Here is a 20798-nt window from a genome sequence, read left to right as displayed (position 1 = left end):
GCATTATTATTTCCTTTTTGAAGTTACATGTCTCTAAACCGCACATATCTCTTTTGAGAACATCATCTCAGTGAAATAAGTTGGTGTTTCTTTTTAGCTTACCTGAGCACAAAGTGCTCAAAGGTGAGCTTTTGTGATCGCCCTGTGTCCGTCGTCCGTTGTCAACAATTTGACTGTTAACACTCTAGAGGTCACAATTTTGAGCCAGTCTTAATGAAACTTGGTCAGAATGTTACTCTCAGTAAAATCTTTGACGAGTTCGATATTGGTTCATCTGGGGTCAAAAACTAGGTCACCAGGTCAAATCAAAGGAAAAGCTTGTTAACACTCTAGAGGTCACAATTTTGGCCCAATCTTAATGAAACTTGGTCAGAATGTTACCCTCAATAAAATCTTGGCTAGTTCGATATTGGGTCATCCAGGGTCAAAAACTAGGTCACCAGGTCAAATCAAAGGAAAAGCTTGTTAACACTCTAGAGGTCACAAGTTTAGCCCAATCTTAATGAAAGTTGGTCAGAATGTTACCCACCATAAAATCTTGGACGAGTTCTATATTGGGTTGTATGGGGTCAGAAACTAGGTCACCAGGTCAAATCAAAGTTAAAGCTTGTTAACACTCTAGAGGTCACATTTTTGGCCCAATCTTAATGGAACTTGGTCAGAATGTAACCTTCAATAAAATCTTGGACGAATTTGACATTGGGTCATCTGGGGTCAAAAACTAGGTCACCAGGTCAAATCAGAGGAAAAGCTTGTTAACACTCTAGAGGTCACAATTTGGGCCCAATCTTAATGAAAGTTGGTCAGAATGTTACCCTCAATAAAGTCTTGGACGAGTTTGATATTGGGTCATCTTGGGTCAAAAACTAGGTCACCAGGTCAGATTAAAGGAAAAGCTTGTTAACACTGTAGAGGCCACATTTATGACTGTATCTTCATGAAACTTGGTCAGAATGGTAATCTTGATGATCTCAAGGTCCAGTTTGAATCTGGGTCATGTCAGGTCAAAAACTAGGTCACCAGGTAAAATCAAAGGAAAAGCTAGTTTACACTGTAGAGGCCTCATTTATGACCATATCTTAATGAAACTTGGTCAGAATATTAATCTCGAGGCTCTACAGGTCAAGTTCAAATCTTTGTCAGGTGGGGTTAAAAACTAAGTCACTAGGTCAAATCAAAGGAAAAGCTTGTTAACACTCTGTAGGCCACATTTATGACTGTATCTTCATGAAACTTAGTCAGAATGTTAATCTTGATGATCTTTAGGTCAAGTTCGAACCTGGGTCATGTCGGGTCAAAAACTGGGTCACCGGGTCAAATCAAAGGAAAAGTTTGTTAACACTGTAGAGGCCACATTTATGACTGTATCTTCATGAAACTTGGGCCCGCCCGCTTAGCTCAGTAGGTAGAGCATTGGTCTACGGATCGGTTGTGAGTTCGATCCTCGGGCGGGGCGTATGTTCTCCGTGACTATTTGATAAACGACATTGTGTCTGAAATCATTAGTCCTCCACCACTGATTCATGTGGGGTAGTTGGCAGTTACTTGCGGAGAATAGGTTTGTACTGGTACAGAATCCAGGAACACTGGTTAGGTTAACTGCCCGCCGTTACATGACTGAAATACTGTTGAAAAACGGCGTTAAACCAAAAAAAACAAACAAAAACAAATCATGAAACTTGGTCAGAATGGTAATCTTGATGATCTCAAGGTCCAGTTTGAATCTGGGTTACGTAGGATCCAAAACTAGGTCACCAGGTCAAATCAAAGGAAAAGCAAGTCTACACTGTAGAGGCCACATTTATGACCATATCTTAATGAAACTTGGTCAGAATGTTAATCTTGATGATCTATAGGTCATGTTCAGATCTGGGTCAGGTGGGGTGAAAAACTAGGTCACCGAGTCAAATCAAAGGAAAAGCTTGTTAACACTGTAGAGGCCACATTTATGACTGTATCTTCATGAAACTTGGTCAGAATGGAAATCTTGATGATCTCAAGGTCCAGTTTGAATCTGGGTCATGTCAGGTCAAAAACTAGGTCACCAGGTCAAAGCAAAGGAAAAGCTATGGCCCTCTTGTTTACATGTATGTCAATACAATTGTCCACTGTTTGTGCTGTCAGAGAGGTGGCAAAAATATTTTTGACATGTTTTGTAAACAATTGTGGCTAATAGAGCACTGTGACCTCTGGAATTATTTAGTGGTCAGTTTAACATACCAATAATGTATTGAAATATGATCTCTGTGTACAGTGTAGTGTTTAGATATCGGTCTGTGGAAGAAGAGGTTAAAGATTTGAGCCCAGCTCCATTCTTGTGCGAGTAGTTGGTGAGCCGCCAGCTAAAGAATAGTTGCTGGTTACCTTCCTGCCTGGTTCCTAGCATTTATTATCAGAGCTCATTATGCATCAGCAATGGAGCTTAAACTGCCTTAGAAATTGATATCAGGGGCATTAACTGTAACATTTGCAGTGTTATATAATGAAAATCAAGCGAAACTAAGCGAAGAAGTATTTTAGAAAAGGTCAATGTATTATTTTATGTTTTGCTTATATAATAGTAAGTTATCAATATTTAAGCAGTAATCCTTTCTCTATAATTATCAGCACTGTATGTAAAGGTGCTTTATATTCACATTCATTAACTGGTCTGTTATTTTTGTTTGCAGACATTTGAATCTCATGGCATTGTAATACCATCTATGTGCATATTTTGCATGTATGTACATATGAAAGTTCACCATGCAGGTAAAAACAGACTTTCATCAAAATGTTGCTGTCTAACAGAGGCAGTAGAACAAAAGTCTTCTAGTATACAGTTACAACTTAACACATTTTACATCTTAATTAGATGTTGTATTAGATCTAAAGTGAGTGATATAGGTCCAAAGTGGGTTTTTACTCCCCCTACCGGTGGAACACCAGAGGGGACTAAAAAATATAGGACTGCTGTCCGTCCATCCACAGATCTGGATCTTGCAATTACTCAAAAAGTATTCAAGCTAGGTTCATAAAATTTGGTTTATGAATAGGGCAATATTTAGATTATGCAAGTACATGACTTATGCTTGTAGGTGAAAGGTCAAGAATGAAGGCAAAGTAAAAATTGTTTCTGCTCCATAACTTTCATATGCATTGATGGATTATCTTAGTGCTACACAGAAGTGTTCTCCGTGATAAGACAGTGTGTCAGTACATGACCTATGCTTGTGGGTCAAAGGTCAAGGTCAGTATTGAAAGTTTTCCACAGGTAGGGGACTTCTGTATTGCCACTGCAATACCCAGTCACTTGTTAAACATAAGGTTGCTTGTTAAGTGTTCCTCATATACATGACAATTAGTGGTACACTACAATGTATTATTTGTTTTTCAAGAGCGAAAAGGTAGAGGAGATTTAACTTGAAAGGCAGATGTTCTGGGAAGAACAGGACCTGGTGCACACTAGAAAATGGGAGATAGATCAATTTATGTAAGATACTGGTTGCTTTTTCCTCGAAAGAAATCCTTATCCAAAAATAAATTCTGAATTAGTTTCAAGCACATATTTAATGATCATAAAACAACAACTTTTGTATGTAAAATAAAATGACACATATTTCCTGTTATGGGGAGTATTAAAACAAATAGAAAAATCCTGATGTTATTCTTGCTTTACACAAGAAAAACAAAATTTCATTGAAACGGCTGAATTTATGCATTATATATTTATGTAGGTTTTGTGGAAGAGAGTAGCTATCACAATCATCTAATAGGATATTAGAATATTTGAAAGAGATATACATGAATGCAGATTGCATGACATAGAACGATTATAATATTTTTATAAATATTGACAAGAGTATTTTAATGACTGTATATAGCAATTAGCTTGACGAGTTGCCTGCAGATGAAAATTCAGATTTACACAAAAATCATGTATACAAGTCAAATTGATGAATATTTTCATCCAAATTTGCTTTTACACATATTGTATTTTATAGTCCAATTTTTTTTTTTAATGTATGTCCTTGCCTGAAATAATGCTTTGAGGGCTAATGGGATCTTCATCCACCAGTCACAACATGACCTATAATTGTGTCAGACATTAAACCCAACAAAAGAGGAGAACTCCTAAATGTGTCTTCTCTCATAATAGGTCTATTACTGGTAAAAATGTATTCAGTCAACTTATGTTCACTTTTTGTTTTTTCAGTTGTTTCAGCTGTAAATGTAGTCACAATGTCTGTTGTTTTTATTCATACAGCAGCTACATGCTGGGGTTGTTTACAATTATGCCACTTTTCTTGTAATATTTTTGGCTTGCTTGTTAATAAACACTGCAGTAAAAAAGCAGTTTTGTACTTTTTCAGTCCTATTCTACATACCTTCAAATGGCACTGTAAACTAGTGGATATTACCATGGAAAAGTTAAACAGAAGTTTTTAGTTCTGTCAGAAGATTGGGGTATATTGCTTTGCACATAGCAGTTGATAGATCAGGTGATTTGACATTTGGATGAGCAGCTGACATCTCAACCACTGAACCATCGCTTCCATTTACCTTTGAGTTAGTGACCTTGGTCTTGCATCTTTCACATAACCTGGTTTAATGGTGAACTTTTATGTCTAGCTATTTCAAAAATCCTTCAATGGATGAGAGTTTTGAACCAAGCATAAAATAGACTATTATATAATACCGTAACCCTTAATTCTCATCTGTGAACATGTCCTTATAGCTAGGTATCTGACTCTGGTGGATGGCAATGTAAACATAGAAACTACAGTATCTCACTGCCATTTTTAGGGGTATAGTCTGAATGTGATAAGGGTGACCACTTAAAAAAAGCATTCTCTGCCTACAAAAAGCAGATTTATTCTTTCAAATTAGATGTCAGTTTGGTCCAATTGTTTCATTCATTACTGAAGTTATTTAGCTGAAACAGTTTACATAACTACCTTATATCTAACAGGAGATAGTAAGGAGAGGGCCTCCGTGGCCAAGTGGTTAAGGTCACTGACTTCGAATCACTTGTCCCTCACTGATGTGGGTTTGAGCCATAGGGGGTTGAATTCCTCATGTGAGGAAGCCATCTAGCTGGCTTATGGAAAGTTGGTGGTTCTACCCAGGTGCCCGTCCGTGATAAAATAATGAATGGAGGGTCTTCCTCCACCATCAAACCTGGAAAGTCGTCATATTACCAATAATTGTGTCGGTGCGACATTAAACCCAACAAAAAACTGAGTGAGAGGTATATTTTCTATTTCAAGTAACAATGAAGTTGAACCTTGGTCTGTGCAAGATAGATATATATCCGTTAGTCTATATGAAGTTAATAACATTTTTTTCCCTATTAGCAACAGTTGCACAACATAAACCAGTTCAACCCAAAATGCAACTGAAAGTTGTGTGTTCTTGAAAGTTGCTTATATACCAAGTTTTGTCCTAAGTACGCTGTCATAAGTAAATAACTGAGCAAAAACCATTATTTCAACAGTGATATCGTACATGTAACCACCTGTGTTAAGCCTCAGCGACTTTTTTATTAAGAGCCTGCTTTAAATCCCTCCCTAACATTTTTATACGCCCGTCTCTGAAAGAGCGGTGCGTATTATGTGAACACCCGTGGCGGGCGGGCGGTCGGCGTCCAAAAGCATGTCCGCTCAGACTCTAAGTTGAACAGTTTTCATCCGATCTTCACCAAACTTGCTGACAATGTTTGTGGGCATATCTCGGCCAAGTTCGATAACCAGCCAAATCGCACAAGGCACTCTTGGATTATGGCCCTTGAATTACTCGAAAAACTGCGAATTTAGCCTTGTCCGCTCTCTTAAGTCGAACAGTTTTCATCCAATCTTCACCAAACTTGTTGATAATGTTTGTGGGCATAATATCTTGGCCAAGTTCCATAACCAGCCAAATCACTCCAGGCACTCTTGGATTATGGCCCTTGAATTACTCGAAAAACTGCGAATCTAGCCTTGTCCGTTCTCTAAGTCGAACAGTTTTCATCCGATCTTCACCAAACTTGCTGACAATGTTTGTGGGCATAATATCTCGGCCAAGTTGGATTACCACCCAACTCGCCCCAGGCACTCTTGGATTATGGCCCTTGAATTACTCGAAATCTGCGAAATTAGCCTTGTCCATTCAAACAGTTTTGATCCGATTGTCAATTTCATCCTATATGGAACCTCACAAATACCTTGATTCCTTCTTACTCTTTTTAATCCCCCGCCGTGGCGGAGGGATTATAGGAATGGTCTGCGTCCGTCCTTCCGAGCTCACATTTGCATACTTAGGTGGCTATAGGAACAATAGGTAACTGTACTTTTTCTTTGATGTCATTCATTCCGTATGGCTTTTATGTGGCTATTTTTCTCTTACGTGGCTAAAAGAACAATAGAGAGAACAAAAGAGTAGCCACATAAGTATCCATATGTAGGAACGTCCGTCCGTAACACTTTTGTGTCCGCTCCATATCTCCTAAACCCCTTGAAGGATTTTCATCAAACTTGGGTCAAATGATCACCTCATCAAGACGATGTGCAGAACCCCTTGAGTCAGCCTTTTCGGTTCAAGGCAAGGTCACAACTCAAGGTCAAAGGTTTTTAGCCTGCCATTTTGTGTCCGCTCTATATCTCCTAAACCCCTTGAAGGGTTTTTAAAACTTGGGTCAAATGATCACCTCTCAAGACGATGTGCAGAACCCATGAGTCAGTCATGCCGGCTCAAGGTCAAGGGCACAACTTAGGGTCAAAGGTTTGAGCCTTCCATTTTGTGTCCGCTCTATATCTCCTAAAACCCCTTGAAGGATTTTCAAACAAACTTGGGTCAAACGATCACCTCATCAAGGCGATGTGCAGAACTTTGAGTCAGCCATGTCGGCTCAAGGTCAAGGTCACAACTGAAGGTCAAAGGTTTGAGCCTTCCATTTCGTGTCCGCTCTATATCTCCTAAACCCCTTGAAAGGGAAATTTTATAAAACTTGGGTCAAATGATTACCCCATCAGAACGAGTGCAGAAATTATGAGTCAACCATGCCAGCTCAAAGGGCAAGGTCACAACTAAGGGTAGAAGGTTTGAGCCTTCCATTTGGTGTCCACTCTGTATCTCCTAAACCCTTGAAGGATTTTCATCAAACTTGGGTCAAATGATAAACCTCATCAAAAACTCATGAGTCAGCCATGTCAACTCAAGGTCAAGGGCACAACGAAGGTCAAAGGTTTCAGCTTGTATTTCCCAAACCCCTTGAAGGATTTTCATGAAATTGGGTCAATGATCACCTCATCAAGACGTTGTGCAGAATTCATGAGTCAGCCATGTCAGTTCAAGGTCAAGGTCACAGCTAAAATTAAAGGTTTACCCTTTCACTATCCATAGCAGTGGCGGGGGATTTAGCTGTCTTTCAGACTGCCTTGTTTTGGGTTAACAAGGCATACAACATCAACATTATTACCTTTATGATACATAACTGAATATTTAGACGGGCGTATTTTGTGACAGTCTGGCACTCTTACTTTATAAATACATCTCATTAAACATCTTTTTATGTCACCACATTTATGTGGGGTGTATTTAGCTTTGCTAATGTCCGTACGTCTGCCACAAAATCTTGTGTGTCCAACTCCTCCCACACTATTAGCCTGCTTTGCTTCAAACTTTCACAGAATGAACAAGCTTTATGTGCAGATAACCATAAAGGAAAGAACTTATGATGAGACTATTTTTACTGCAGTTATGGCCCTTTGATAGATTTGCTATATAGAATATAGAGAAAAATCTTGTGTCCTACCCCTCTAACACTGTTGAAAGGATAATGCTTGAAAGTTTCACAGATGAAGGACCTTGATGTGAAGTTGACCATTATGGACTTTTTCTGTGGCTATTTTTTTCCTAGAATTATGGTCCTCTCTTAATTTCAAAAATAGGCCATAGTGAAGAAATTTGGTGTGTTCAACTCATACAATTATTTTGAAGGAATGAATTCAAAGTTGCTCAGATGCACAACCTTTTCTGAATACAATTTCCTTCAAACCACTACACAAAGCTAAATGCCAAATATCTAAGCTCAATGGCTTGAGGTTTGAGACAAGAATTTTTTAAAAAGTTTTCTTATATTAGTCAATGTAACAAATGAACCCCAGGCTGGGACCAATTTTGATCCAAGGGGCATGATTTGAACAAACTTAGTAGAGGACCACTACACACTGAATATAGAAGCTTTAGATCTTGATGTTTTAATCAAGAAGTCTTTTATATAAGGAACCCCTGGACAGGGCTAATTTTGCCCTTAGGGGCTTAATTTGAATAAAATTGGTAGAGAACTAGTATGCAATGCTACATGCTAAATATCTGAGCTTTAGGCCTTCAGTATTTAGACAAGAAGATTTTTAAAGTTTTTCCTAAACTAGAGTTGTCACAGGAGTGACAGGTTATACCTCCACAATACGGCCTTCTCACAGAAGTAAGCCAATGTCAAAGTCGAACCTCAAAATCAATAGGGGTCATCTGCTGGTCATGATCAACCTCCCTATTAAGTTTCGTGATCCTAGGCCCAAGCATTCTCAAGTTATCGTCCGGAAACAGTTTAACTGTTCTGGGTCGCTGTGACCTTGACCTTTGACCTACTGACCTCGAAATCAATAGGTGTCATCTGCTGGTCATGACCAACCTTCCTATCAACTTTCATGATCCTAGGCCCAAGCGTTCTCAAGTTATTGTCTGGAAATGGTTTAACTGTTCGGGGGTCACCATGACCTTGACCTTTGACGTACTGACCTCAAAACAAACAGGGGTCATCTACTGGTTATGACCAACCTCCCTATCAACTTTCGTGATCCTAGGCCCAAGCGTTCACTAGTTATCATCCGGAAACTGTTTAACTGTTACGGGTCATTGTGACCTTGACCCTTGACCTACTAACCTCGAAGTCGAACTTTACCTGTATTTTATGGTGTTACACCTGTGTACCAAAAATTATGGTCCTAGACCCAAGCATTCTCAAGTTATCATCCAAACACCGTCTAACTGTTCCGGGTCATTGTGACCTTGACTTTTGACCTACCGACCTTAAAATCGAACTTGACCTGTTTTTTGTGATGTTACACCGGTGTACCAAAATTTATGATCCTTTGACCAAGTGTTCTAAAGTTATCATCCGGAAACCGTTTAACTGTTCCGGGTCAGTGACCTTGACCTTTGACCTACTGACCTCAAAGTCGAACTTATCCTGTGTTTTATGATGTTACATCTGTGTACCAAAAATTATTTAATCTGTCAAGCCTTTCATGAGTTATTGTCCGGAAACCATGAAAACCAACAGACCGACCAACCAACAAGCTCACTCCTATATACCCCACCAAACTTCGTTTTGTGGGGGTATAACAAGTCTTTGTAAAACAAGTGAACCCCTGACCAGGGCCGACTTTGACCCCAGGTGCATGATTTGAATAAAATTTGCAGAGAACTAGTACACAATGCTACATGCAAAATATCCAACTTTTATACCTTCTAGTTTTAGACCCAGAAGATTTTTATCATTTTTAGCTCACCTGAGCACGAAGTGCTCAAGGTGAGCTTTTGTGATCACCCTGTGTCCGTCGTCGTCGTCAACAATTTGACTGTTAACACTTTAGAGGTCACAATTTTGGCCCGATCTTAATGAAACTTGGTCAGAATGTTACCTTCAATAAAATCTTGGACGAGTTCGATATTGGGCCATCTAGGGTCAAAAACTAGGTCACCAGGTCAAATCAAAGGAAAAGCTTGTTAACACTTTAAGAGGCCACATTTATGACCATATCTTAATGAAACTTAATCAGAATGTTAATCTTGATGATCTTTAGGTCAAGTTCAAATCTGGGTTAGGTGGGGTCAAAAACTAGGTCACCAGGTCAAATCAAAGGAAAAGCTTGTTAACACTTGAGGTCACATTTATGACTGCATCTTCATGACACTTAGTCAGAATGTTAATCTTGATGATCTTTAAGTCAAGTTCGAATCTGGGTCATGTGGGGTCAAAAACTAGGTCACCAGGTCAAATCAAAGGAAAAGTTAGTTAACACTCTAGAGGCCACATTTATCACCATATCTTAATGATGTTAACTTGATCAGAATGTTCATCTTGATGATCTTTAGGTCAACTTTAAATCTGGGTCAGGTGGGGTAAAAAAAAAGGGTCACCAGGTCAAATCAAAGGAAAAGCTAGTTAACACTCTAGGGGCCACATTCATGACCATATCTTAATGAAACTTGGTCAGAATGTTTTAGGTCATGTTTAAATCTAGGTCAAGTGGAGTCAGAAACTAGGTCACCAGGTCAAATCTAAAGGTAAAGCTTGTTAACACTCTAGAGGCCAGATTTATGACTATATCTTAATGAAACTTGGTCAGAATGTTAACCTTGATGATCTTTAGGTCAAGTTTCAATCTGGGTCAGGTGGGGTCAAAAACTAGGTCACCAGGTCAAATCTAAAGGTAAAGCTTGTTAACACTCTAGAGACCTAACTTTAAGTTTGAAACTATGGGAATTGATCAGAATGTTTGTCTTGATGACCTCTAGGTCAGGTTTGAATCTGGGTCATGTGGGGTCAAAAACTAGGTCACCAGGTCAAATCAAAGGTAAAGCTTGTTAACAATTTAGAGGTCACATTTATGACTGTATCTTCATGAAACTTGGTCAGAATGTTAATCTTGATGATCTTTAGGCCAAGTTGGAATCTGGGTCATGTGGGGTCAAAAACTAGGTTACAAGGTCAAATCAAAGGAAAAGCTAGTGAACACTCTAGAGACCACATAGATGACCATATCTTTATGAAACTTGGTCAGAATGTTAATCTTAGTGATCTTAAGGTTTAATTCCAATCTGGGTCAGATGGGGTCAAAAACTAGGTCACCAGGTCAAATCAAAGGAAAAGCTTATTAACAATCTAGAAGCCACATTTATGACTGTATCTTCATGAAACTTGGTCAGAATGTTAATCTTGATGATCTCTAGGTAAAGTTGGAATCTGGGTCATGTGGGGTCAAAAACTAGGTCACTAAGTCAAATTGAAGGAAAAACTAGTAAAAACAACAGGGGTCATCTACTGACCACAGGTATTGATCCAATGAAGTTTAATATCTATAGACCAGTGTTCTTTAGTTATGGAGCCAAAACAGTTTTCGGTCTCAAGGTCATTCCGATCTTGACCCACTAATCCCCAAAACAATATGGGTCATCTATTGACCATACACAATCTTCTTAAGAAGTTTGACAACTGTAAACAAAAGCTTTCTTCAGTTATTAAGTGGAAACTGTTTCCAGTCTCTAGGTCACTGTGACATGACCTCTGACCTACCAAACCCCAAAACTAAAGGGGTCATCTACTTATCAGGCAATCAGCCTATGAAGTTTTTGTAAGACAAGGCATTCTCTAGTTATTGATCAGAAACCAAATGGTCTCCCAACGAACCGACAATGAGCAAAAAACAAAATATATCCATTTCTTCAAAGGGGGCATAAAAAGGATTACCAGTTAATATTTAATTATTATAAATACTGGGACTTCATACAACTCTTTCTAGCAGTACACAAGTTGTTCCTTGGGATGATTCTACTAAATGTTCACCATTGGGCATCTGCCTACTGGGTCAGGTGAGCCAATAATGTAACCTGAATATCCAAGGTTTGTTTTACAACAAACAAACACCATGAAAAGGACTAAACTGCTATTTTTTAATATTTATTTTTACCAAAAGCAATCATTCTACATACTATTAACAACATAATATCTGTTCCTATTTACATAAACCATAGATATCAACTGAATGTCTAAGATTTAGCAAGAGTTTGTATAGTCTGAAACACCTCACTGCTTGACTTGTCTGATAAAGGAACGCTCGTTTCTTTACCGTACTCTGAAATAGAAAATTATAGGAATCAGGACTGAATTTAAATTTATGCAAGGAGATTCAAAGCTTACAAATAGTTCTAAGCAGTTATCAGTGGAAATCATTCATGAAAAATATTAATATTGAATTATTGATACATTGTTATTAAGATATTTATGTTACACAGTATGAATTACTGACATATATTATGGTACCCCAACAAAACCTGCATCATGCAAAGACATATTTAAGCTGAATAGGAATATATTGTTTAATACCAATATTGTCATAAACTTAGTTTTATTTAACATAAAAGAAAATTTCAAGACAAGGAAGTTTCCATTGCTATATATTTTCCATTTTAAAAGTAACAATCAATTGTTCTTTTCATAGGCAATTTTTTACAATCAATACAACCTCATTATCTACCAAATATGTCATCTTTTCTGTAAAACACATATGCCCCCATGATGGCCTGTTTCATTTTCAGTCTTGGGATTACTTTGACCTTTAACTTTGACCTACTGACCCCTAACACATGGGTTATCTGCTGACCCCTAACACATGGGTTATCTGCTGACCCCTAACACATGGGTTATCTACTGACTTCAGGTAATCATCCTGTGAAGTTTGCAGAATGAGAGCAAGCATTCTCTAGTTATAGATCAGTGACCAACTGATCCACCGAAGAGACAATGAGCAAAACAGTACATATATATATATATATATATATATATATATATATATATATATATATATATACTGGTACTCCCTCTTCTTTGAAGGAGACATAAAAACATTAATCAACAAGAGCCATGTTAGACATGGCCAATCCCCACGCCGGGCATATTATAATTGAAGGCTGAAGTTCCTGGCTAGTTAGTGTCTGAAAGTTAATTTGGAAGCTTGAGACCATCAGTTGTGGTCCGCATCAGGGTTTTAAAGATGTGGAAGAAAGAATAAGTCAGTGGTGAGGTGGTTTACTGCTGAATTTTATAATTTCATGAACAGTAAAGCTATGACGTTTTTCTATATGGCTACTGTAAAAAGAAGGAATGGAAAGCTAACAGGGAACACTAGTGCCAGAATGTCACAATATATGCACGTCACAGCAAATTTGTTTACTCTAGCAGCTGTATTTGCAAATGGAATTTTAATTTTGTGGTCGTTTAGTAATCATTGTAAGTCTTTTGTTTTTCTAAGTCCACAAAAAAAAATCCTTACCAGGTAGAGATATCTTAAAATACACCTAAAATTGGAAAGTAACATCCATGTTGTACCACAGAAAAGTGGTCTTGTTTTTTGCCTACGGTCAATTATAAAAAATGTTACAATATAAGTTATTTTATAGTAACAACTAAGGGAAGTTAATCTTAAAAAAAAAAAATAAAAAAAAAAATTGTAAGTCCACACAAAATCTTTTACCAGTAGAGATTGGTCAAAATACACCTCAAAATTGGATACATGTAGCATGCATGTTGTACTACAGAAAAGTGGTCTCGATTTTTCCCTATGACTAGTAATGAAAAAGTTACAATAAAAGCTATTTAAAGTAACAACAAAGGGAGGTAATTCTAAAGAAGGGAACTGCGCATGACACTTCGTCTCATCATGGTGTATAATTGTGCCAAGTTACATCAAAATCCCTCCATGCATGAAGAAGAAATGCTTCGGACAAAGTCATTCTTGTATCTGACCTTTGGCCTCTAAGTGTGACCTTGACCTTAGACCTAGGGACCTGGATCTTGTGCATGACACTCTGTCTCGTGGTGGTGAACATTTGTGCCAAGTTATATCAAAATCCCTCTATGCATGAAGAAGAAATGCTCCGGACAAGGTTTTCATTCTTGTATCCTTTGACCTCTAAGTGTGACCTTGACCTTAGACCTAGGGACCTGGTTCTTGCGCATGACACTCTGCCTCGTGGTGGTGAACATTTATGCCAACATATATCAAAATCCCTCCATGCATGAAAAAGATATGCTCCGGACAAATTTTTTTAAGAAAATATGATAAAGGGGAATAACTAAAAAAAATAGGCAAGTAGAGTTAGTTCTTGCACTGCACTTCTCTCCAATGTGTTCTATCAGTGTATGAAGTTTGAAGAAAATCCTAAAGTACTTTTGGAGTTATGCTCCGGACAAATGTTTTAAGAAAATAAGATAAAGGGGAATACTCAAAAAATAGGCAAGGTAGAGTTATTGTTCTTGCACACTGCACTTCCTCCCAATGTGTTCTATCAGTACATAAAGTTTGAAGAAAATCACTCCTGTACTTTTGGATTTATGCTCCGGACAAATTTTTTTAAGAAAATAAGATAAAGGGGAATAACTCAAAAAATAGGCAAGGTAGAGTTATTGTTCTTGCACACTGCACTTCCTCCCAATGTGTTCTATCAGTGTATGAAGTTTGAAGAAAATCCCTCCAGTACTTTTGGAGTTATGCTCTGGACAAAGATCGTTGCGGAAGGACGCACGGACGGAGAGCATTTCTAATATCCCCTTCGCCTTTGGCGGGGAGATAAATAACCATTAACAATGTATGACCCAAACTTACCGTATCTGGCATAAACTACAGGTGTTACTCCACTGCATTCCCTGATCAGGATTGGAAACTTTGGATTGCTTTTCTTCAGTGGCACATATTGTGACTCAATAAAATCTCTGAAATAATACAGAAGTTGTTTTAAGATCTCTAGTTTTCATTTTAGACATGCAACTTGGATTTTAAGTTTACACATGAAAGGCACAGATTTTTTGTAAAAGATGTCAGAATCAACCTATTTCTGTGACAGGCTTACTTGCAGATTTTAGAAGCTTTTCCGGTAAGTAAACAAGAGCTCTCTCTCTCTCTCTCGTACCAAAGTTATGTCCAGAAAACGAAGTTTGTCAAAATATTTAAGTATGAAAGGGGCATAATTCTGTCAAAAATACAAATCAGAGTTATGGGGATTGTTACCACACATGCAGATGATGATGATAAAGAAACATTTTAAGTTTCAAGTCATTATCTTATATTGTACTAAAGTTATAAAAGTTAGATCCAGAAAGCTAAGATTGCCAAAAAACTTAAGTATGAAAGGGGCATAATTCTGTCAAAAATACAGAGTTATGGGGATTGTAACCACACATGCAGATGATTATAAAGAATTTTTTTTAATTTCAAGTAATTATCTTTTAAAGTACCAAAGATATGTCTATAAACGAAGCTTTCGAAAAAAATTAACATGAAAATAATTCCAAGTATAACAACTTGGTGACCTTGACCTTGGATATAAGGGGCCCAGCCCCTGCACATACTTTGTTTGTATGCTGGACAATGTTTATGTGAACTTAAAGTAAGATATAAGCAATAGTAACAAAGATATGACAGAAAAACAAAGGTTGCCGAAAAACTTTAACCTTAAAAATAACCTAAGTATAACACCTTGGTGACCTTGACCTTAAGTATAATGGGCCCAGCCTCTGCACATACTTAGTTTGTATGCTGGACAATGTTCATGTGAAGTTACAGTAAGATATAAGCAATAGTAACAAAGATATGACAGAAAAACAAAGGTTGCCGAAAAACTTTAACCTCAATAACCTAAGTATAACACCTTGGTAACCTTTACTTTGGGTATAATGGGCCCAGCCCCTGCACATACTTTGTTTGCATGCTGAACAATGTTAATGTAGTTACAGTAAGATATAAACAATAGTAACAAAGAAAAACAAAGGTTGCCGAAAAACTTTAACCAAGAAAGTTCACGTCGACGCCAGGGCGAGTAGAATAGCACCCCTATTCTCCGAATAGTGGAGCTAAAAATAAAGTTTTGATTCTGACTAGAAGAAACAAGAGGACCATGATGGTCCTGAATCGCTCACCTCTTCCCACATGACCCAGTTTTGAGTATGACGTCGTTTTTTCTATTATTTGACATAGTGACCTAGTTTTTCAGCTCATGTGACCCAGTTCTGAACTTGACCTAGCTATTATCAAGATAAAAATTCTGACCAATTTTCATGAAGATCCATTGAAAAATATTGTCTCTAGAGAGGTCACAAGGTTTTTCTGTTATTTGACCTATTGACCCAGTTTTCGAAGGTACGTGACCTTGTTTTGAAATTTACCTAGATATCATCAGTGTTCACGAAAGACCCTGAAAATTCACAGGACAGTCGGTCTGGTAAACATGATTTTTTTACAGGACCGGATAATATTTTACCAGACCGAATTTTTTTTAATAAATTTGATATCTGATCTTTAAAACTGGTATTTATACATAGTCTATATAGACAGCATTACACAAATTACATCCTTAAAGTTTATTTCCACTTATTAATTGAAACAGATTTCAGACATTAAGTTTTCAGGCTGTAAAAAGTCTCCCTGTACTTGGATTCAGTGTTGTTATATTTTCTGGTCCTTTGGGACCATGGAGTCCATTCAACATATGTGTAATAGATCTAGAGTCCCGCTTAAGCCGTTGCTAGGGGGCGTGAGAGATTTTGCACTTTTCATTACCTCTCGCGAACAGACTCAGTCAAAACGAGTCTGTTGTTATTCTTCTTGGTTGCATTCTTTGCTTCCAAAGGATCTTTTAGTAATTTTACAGATTTTATTCATATTCATTTGCTATATCATCGCTGTTTTTTACCCCACAAGTCTATTGTTTGCACCGAGGCACGTTGATGTTGACATATATATAGTGGTTTCCGGTAATATCGCGGGTTCCCCCGTATCGCGGTAATCTCCCTTTGCCGGAAATTTTCGCCAAGCGCCACCTAGTGTTGACAGCAGTGACCTACATTCGTAAACCGGATCCACGCGTTTTTGTTTACAAACATTTTTTGCAAAATGCCACCGTAGATGGTAAGTATTTCATACTTTTATCGCAAGCATCCAATATTTCAAAAATATATAGGTCAAATATGGCCGACATTTTTTTGTGTTTTTCCACAATTCTCTGCTGGCTAAGAAAGAAAAACTTTTTGCAACTTATGGCAGACAGATGACTTGAAGTTATGATACAGAAAAGAAACTTAAGGTAAGAATTTATCGATATGTTATTTTTGTTCCAACCGCAAGTACCGCGATACGAGGGAACTCCATCCTAAAGAGAAAGATGACCTCGGAATTTCTGGAAATTCCCGTCTGGTTCCCGCGTACATAAATCGAGTACCATCCACGATTAGTACGCATCCAATGATAACGCGCGTTCTTAGAATTGTCGTGACGTCGTTAGGGGTTTCCACTGTTTCTATTTTAAGTACCAATGAAACAAGCGCTTACTAAAATATTGTTTGACATCAATTTCTCGGGATTCCATTTTACATTTTAATGATGAAAGTCGAACTTTCGCGAAATCGTGGAGGACTTTCTTCTTATTTTATCATATTGACCTGCAATTTTTATCGGACGCTCGGTCTTGTGAACTTGATATATCATGCCGGACCGGATCAAAATTTACCGGAAATGTCCGACGGCTTTCGCGACCTCTGTCATCAAGGTGAACATTCTCACTAATTTTCATGAAGATCTCATGAAAAATATGGCCTCTAGAGAGGTCACAAGGTTTTTCTATTTTTATACCTACTGGCCTAGTTTTTGACTGCACATGACCCAGTTTCGAAACTGATCTAGATATCATCAAGGTGAACATTCAGATCAATTTTCATGAAGATCCATTGAAAAATATGGCCTCTAGAGAGGTCAAAAGATTTTTCTAATTTTAGACCTACTGACCTAGTTTTTGACTGAAGTTGACCCAGTTTCAAACTTGACCTAGATATCATCAAGATGAACATTCAGACCAACTTTCATACAGATCCCATGAAAAGTATGGCCTCTAGAGAGGTCACAAGGTTTTTTTTATTATCTGACCTAATGACCTAGTTTTTTATGGCACGTGACCCAGTTTCAAAATTGGCCAAGATATTTTATCAAGGTGAACATTCTGACCAATTTTCATGAAGATCCATTCAAGGGTATGGCCTCTAGAGAGGTCACAAGGTTTTTCTATTTCAAGACCTACTGACCTAGTTTTTGATTGCAGTTGACCCAGTTTCAAACTTGACCTATATATCATCAAGATAAACATTAAGACCAAATTTCATACAGATCCCATGAAAAATATGGCCTCTAGAGAGGTAACAACGTTTTTTCATTATTTGACCTACTGACCTACTTTTTGACGGCACATCACCCACTTTCGAACTTCATCTAGATATCATCAAGATGAACATTCTGACCAATTTTTATGGAGATCCATTCACAAGTATGGCCTCTAGAGAGGTCACAAGGTTTTTCTATTTTTAGACCTACTGACCTAGTTTTTGACCGCACATGACCCTGTTTCAAAATTTACCTAGATATCATCAAGATGAACATTCAGACCAACTTTCATACAGATCCAATGAAAAATATGGCCTTTAGAGAGGTCAGAAGGTTTTTCTATTATTTGACCTACTGACCTAGTTTTTGAAGGCACGTGACCCACTTTCGAACTTGATCTAGATATCATCAAGATGAACATTCAGACCAACTTTCATACAGATCCCATGAAAAATATGGCCTCTAGAGAGGTCACAAGGTTTTTCTATTATTTGACCTACTGACCTAGTTTTTGAGGGCACGTGACCCACTTTCGAACTTGACCTAGATATCATCAAGGTGAACATTCTGACCAATTTTCATGAAGATCTCATGAAATATATGGCCTCTAGAGAGGTCACAATGTTTTTCTATTTTTAGACCTACTGACCTAGTTTTTGACCGCACGTGACCAAGTTTCGAACTGGACCTAGATATCATCAAGATGAACATTCAGACCAATTTTCATACAGATCCCATGAAAAATATGGCTTTTAGAGAGTCACAAGGTTTTTCTATTATTTGACCTACTGACCTAGTTTTTGATGGCACGTGACCCAGTTTCGAACATGACCTAGATATCATCAGGTGAACGTTCTACCAATTTTCATGAATCTGTGAAATATATGGCCTTAGAGAGGTCACAAGTTTTTCTATTTTTAGACCTACTGACCTAGTTTTTGATGGCATGTGACCCAGTTTCGAACTTGACCTAGATATCATCAAGGTGAACATTCTGACCAATTTTCATGATGATCTTGTGAAATATATGGCCTCTAGAGAGGTCACAAGGTTTTTCTATTTTTAGACCTACTGACCTAGTTTTTGACGGCACGTGACCCAGTTTCGAACTTGACCTAGATATCATCAAGATGAACATTCTGACCAACTTTCATAAAGATCCCACAAAAAATGTGACCTCTAGAGTGGTCACAAGCAAAAGTTTACGGACGCACGGACGGACGACGGACACCGCGCGATCACAAAAGTTCACCTTGTCACTTTGTGACAGGTGAGCTAAAAACACTACCTATAACAATTACACAAAGAAAAGAAGCATTTGTTTTGAACACAGCATAACTGAAATTCACTGTTTTTAGTTAAATGGACTTATATTTTCAGACATTTGACAACCACAGTAAAATATACAAATGTTAATAAAATTTACTGCTTATTAAATGTGATATGTCTCCACCAGTGTAATGAACTGCCCTGAAAATGCCACATATGATATAAATTTTACCAAAATATATCCAAAAATTACAAAAAATACACAGAACATAATCTAACAAGAGCTCTGCGAAGCAGGGCAATATATGCCTGAAGGGTTTAGTCATCAGAGGATGGGAGCAAAATTTAAAGAACTTGACTGTTGAAACCCAAAGGACAGGAAAAATAAAGGGAAGAAATTCCCAAAAAAATTCTAAGTCCAAAAAAAAATCCTGCAATACAGAGCAATATACACAAAGCAAAGTCATATAATGACCTTTGACCCCTAAGTGTGACCTTGACTTTGAAGCGAGTCATCTGAAACAGACGCTCTGCACGTCGTCTTGGTGTGGTGAACAATTGTGCCATAAGTTTCCTTGGAATCCTTCAAGCAGTTCAAAAGTTACAGGGCGGACACATTATAGAATTCAAATAGTATTACTTCTCAAGAGGTGTTGAAAACTTTAAGCGAAAATGTTAAAAAATGAATGCACTACGCACGGTTTTTGTGTACGTGTCGATGTAAATTAGATATTACGATAGGTTGCACGTGCTTGTGGAATGGAAAATTACTGGCATGATATCTTTACGATTCGTGGGTAAATTCCAGTCAATCCAGGTAGCGACTGAACCATCTCAAAGTTTGTTGACGTTTTGGAGTTGTAATTCCTGAATTTTGGTAAAGTAAGGACGTAAAAACCCACTCGCCCGATCGGTCGAGAATACAGCGAGGTCCACTCGTCCTACTCGGACTTTAACTCGCCAATGCCAATGCGAGCGGGCGAGTGGAATTTTACACCCCTGATATTGCCCATATGAAAAAATTATCTCAATATTTCCTAGGATCGCGTCAAATTAGTTGGTCTACCGAACCCCTAGCCACTTTCTATATAAAAACCTGCCCCATCTGGCTATTAGATGGCAGCTGGGGGGTTTAAGCACCAAACTAGAGAAAATGTTATGAACTGATTTTAAGCTATAAGGGTAAATTACAAGGAAATTTGTTAAGATTTGCCGTTGCGAAAACATATGACAAAGTGGATTTTACGATAAAATTTACATGCCCTTGGAAATGAAATAATTTTTACATCTTGCAAAGTAAAGTGCACAATAATGGCAACCATTACCTGACACCCTGACTTGCCACTGATTTCTGGCAAAGATGAATTCTTAATTCTTTCAAATGTTTGCCGAATTTGACAGCGGTTGCCATTTTTCACCTTGAAATTAGATGAATTATTTTTATGCAATAATTGACTGAAGTTAAATTTGGAAGATATGTTGATTAAAAATAAAGAAAATAGTCATAAATAAATATCCCATGAGTCTTGTATTAAATATAACGTATAGATTGATAGTAAAACACACTTAATTATGGAATTGTTT

At 37.7% G+C, this 20798-nt stretch overlaps 1 protein-coding gene across 1 annotated transcript; it reads right to left on the bottom strand.

The window, feature by feature from the left end:
* Positions 1-11688: 11688 nt before the first annotated feature.
* Positions 11689-20692, bottom strand: LOC123556464 (NADH dehydrogenase [ubiquinone] 1 alpha subcomplex subunit 2-like). Its single transcript, XM_053542687.1, has 3 exons — positions 20540-20692; positions 14406-14512; positions 11689-11876 (listed from the first exon to the last, which is right to left on the bottom strand). The coding sequence occupies exons 1-3, from the start codon at positions 20623-20625 to the stop codon at positions 11791-11793; spliced, it is 279 nt and encodes a 92-aa protein (XP_053398662.1). The 5' UTR covers positions 20626-20692; the 3' UTR covers positions 11689-11790.
* Between the last annotated feature and the right edge of the window lie 106 nt (positions 20693-20798).

Source organism: Mercenaria mercenaria, chromosome 5, assembly GCF_021730395.1.
Source record: "Mercenaria mercenaria strain notata chromosome 5, MADL_Memer_1, whole genome shotgun sequence".
NCBI classification, from domain to species: Eukaryota; Metazoa; Mollusca; class Bivalvia; order Venerida; family Veneridae; genus Mercenaria; species Mercenaria mercenaria.
Note: the sequence above shows the minus strand (reverse complement) of the source record. Positions and strands in the feature narration are given on the sequence as shown.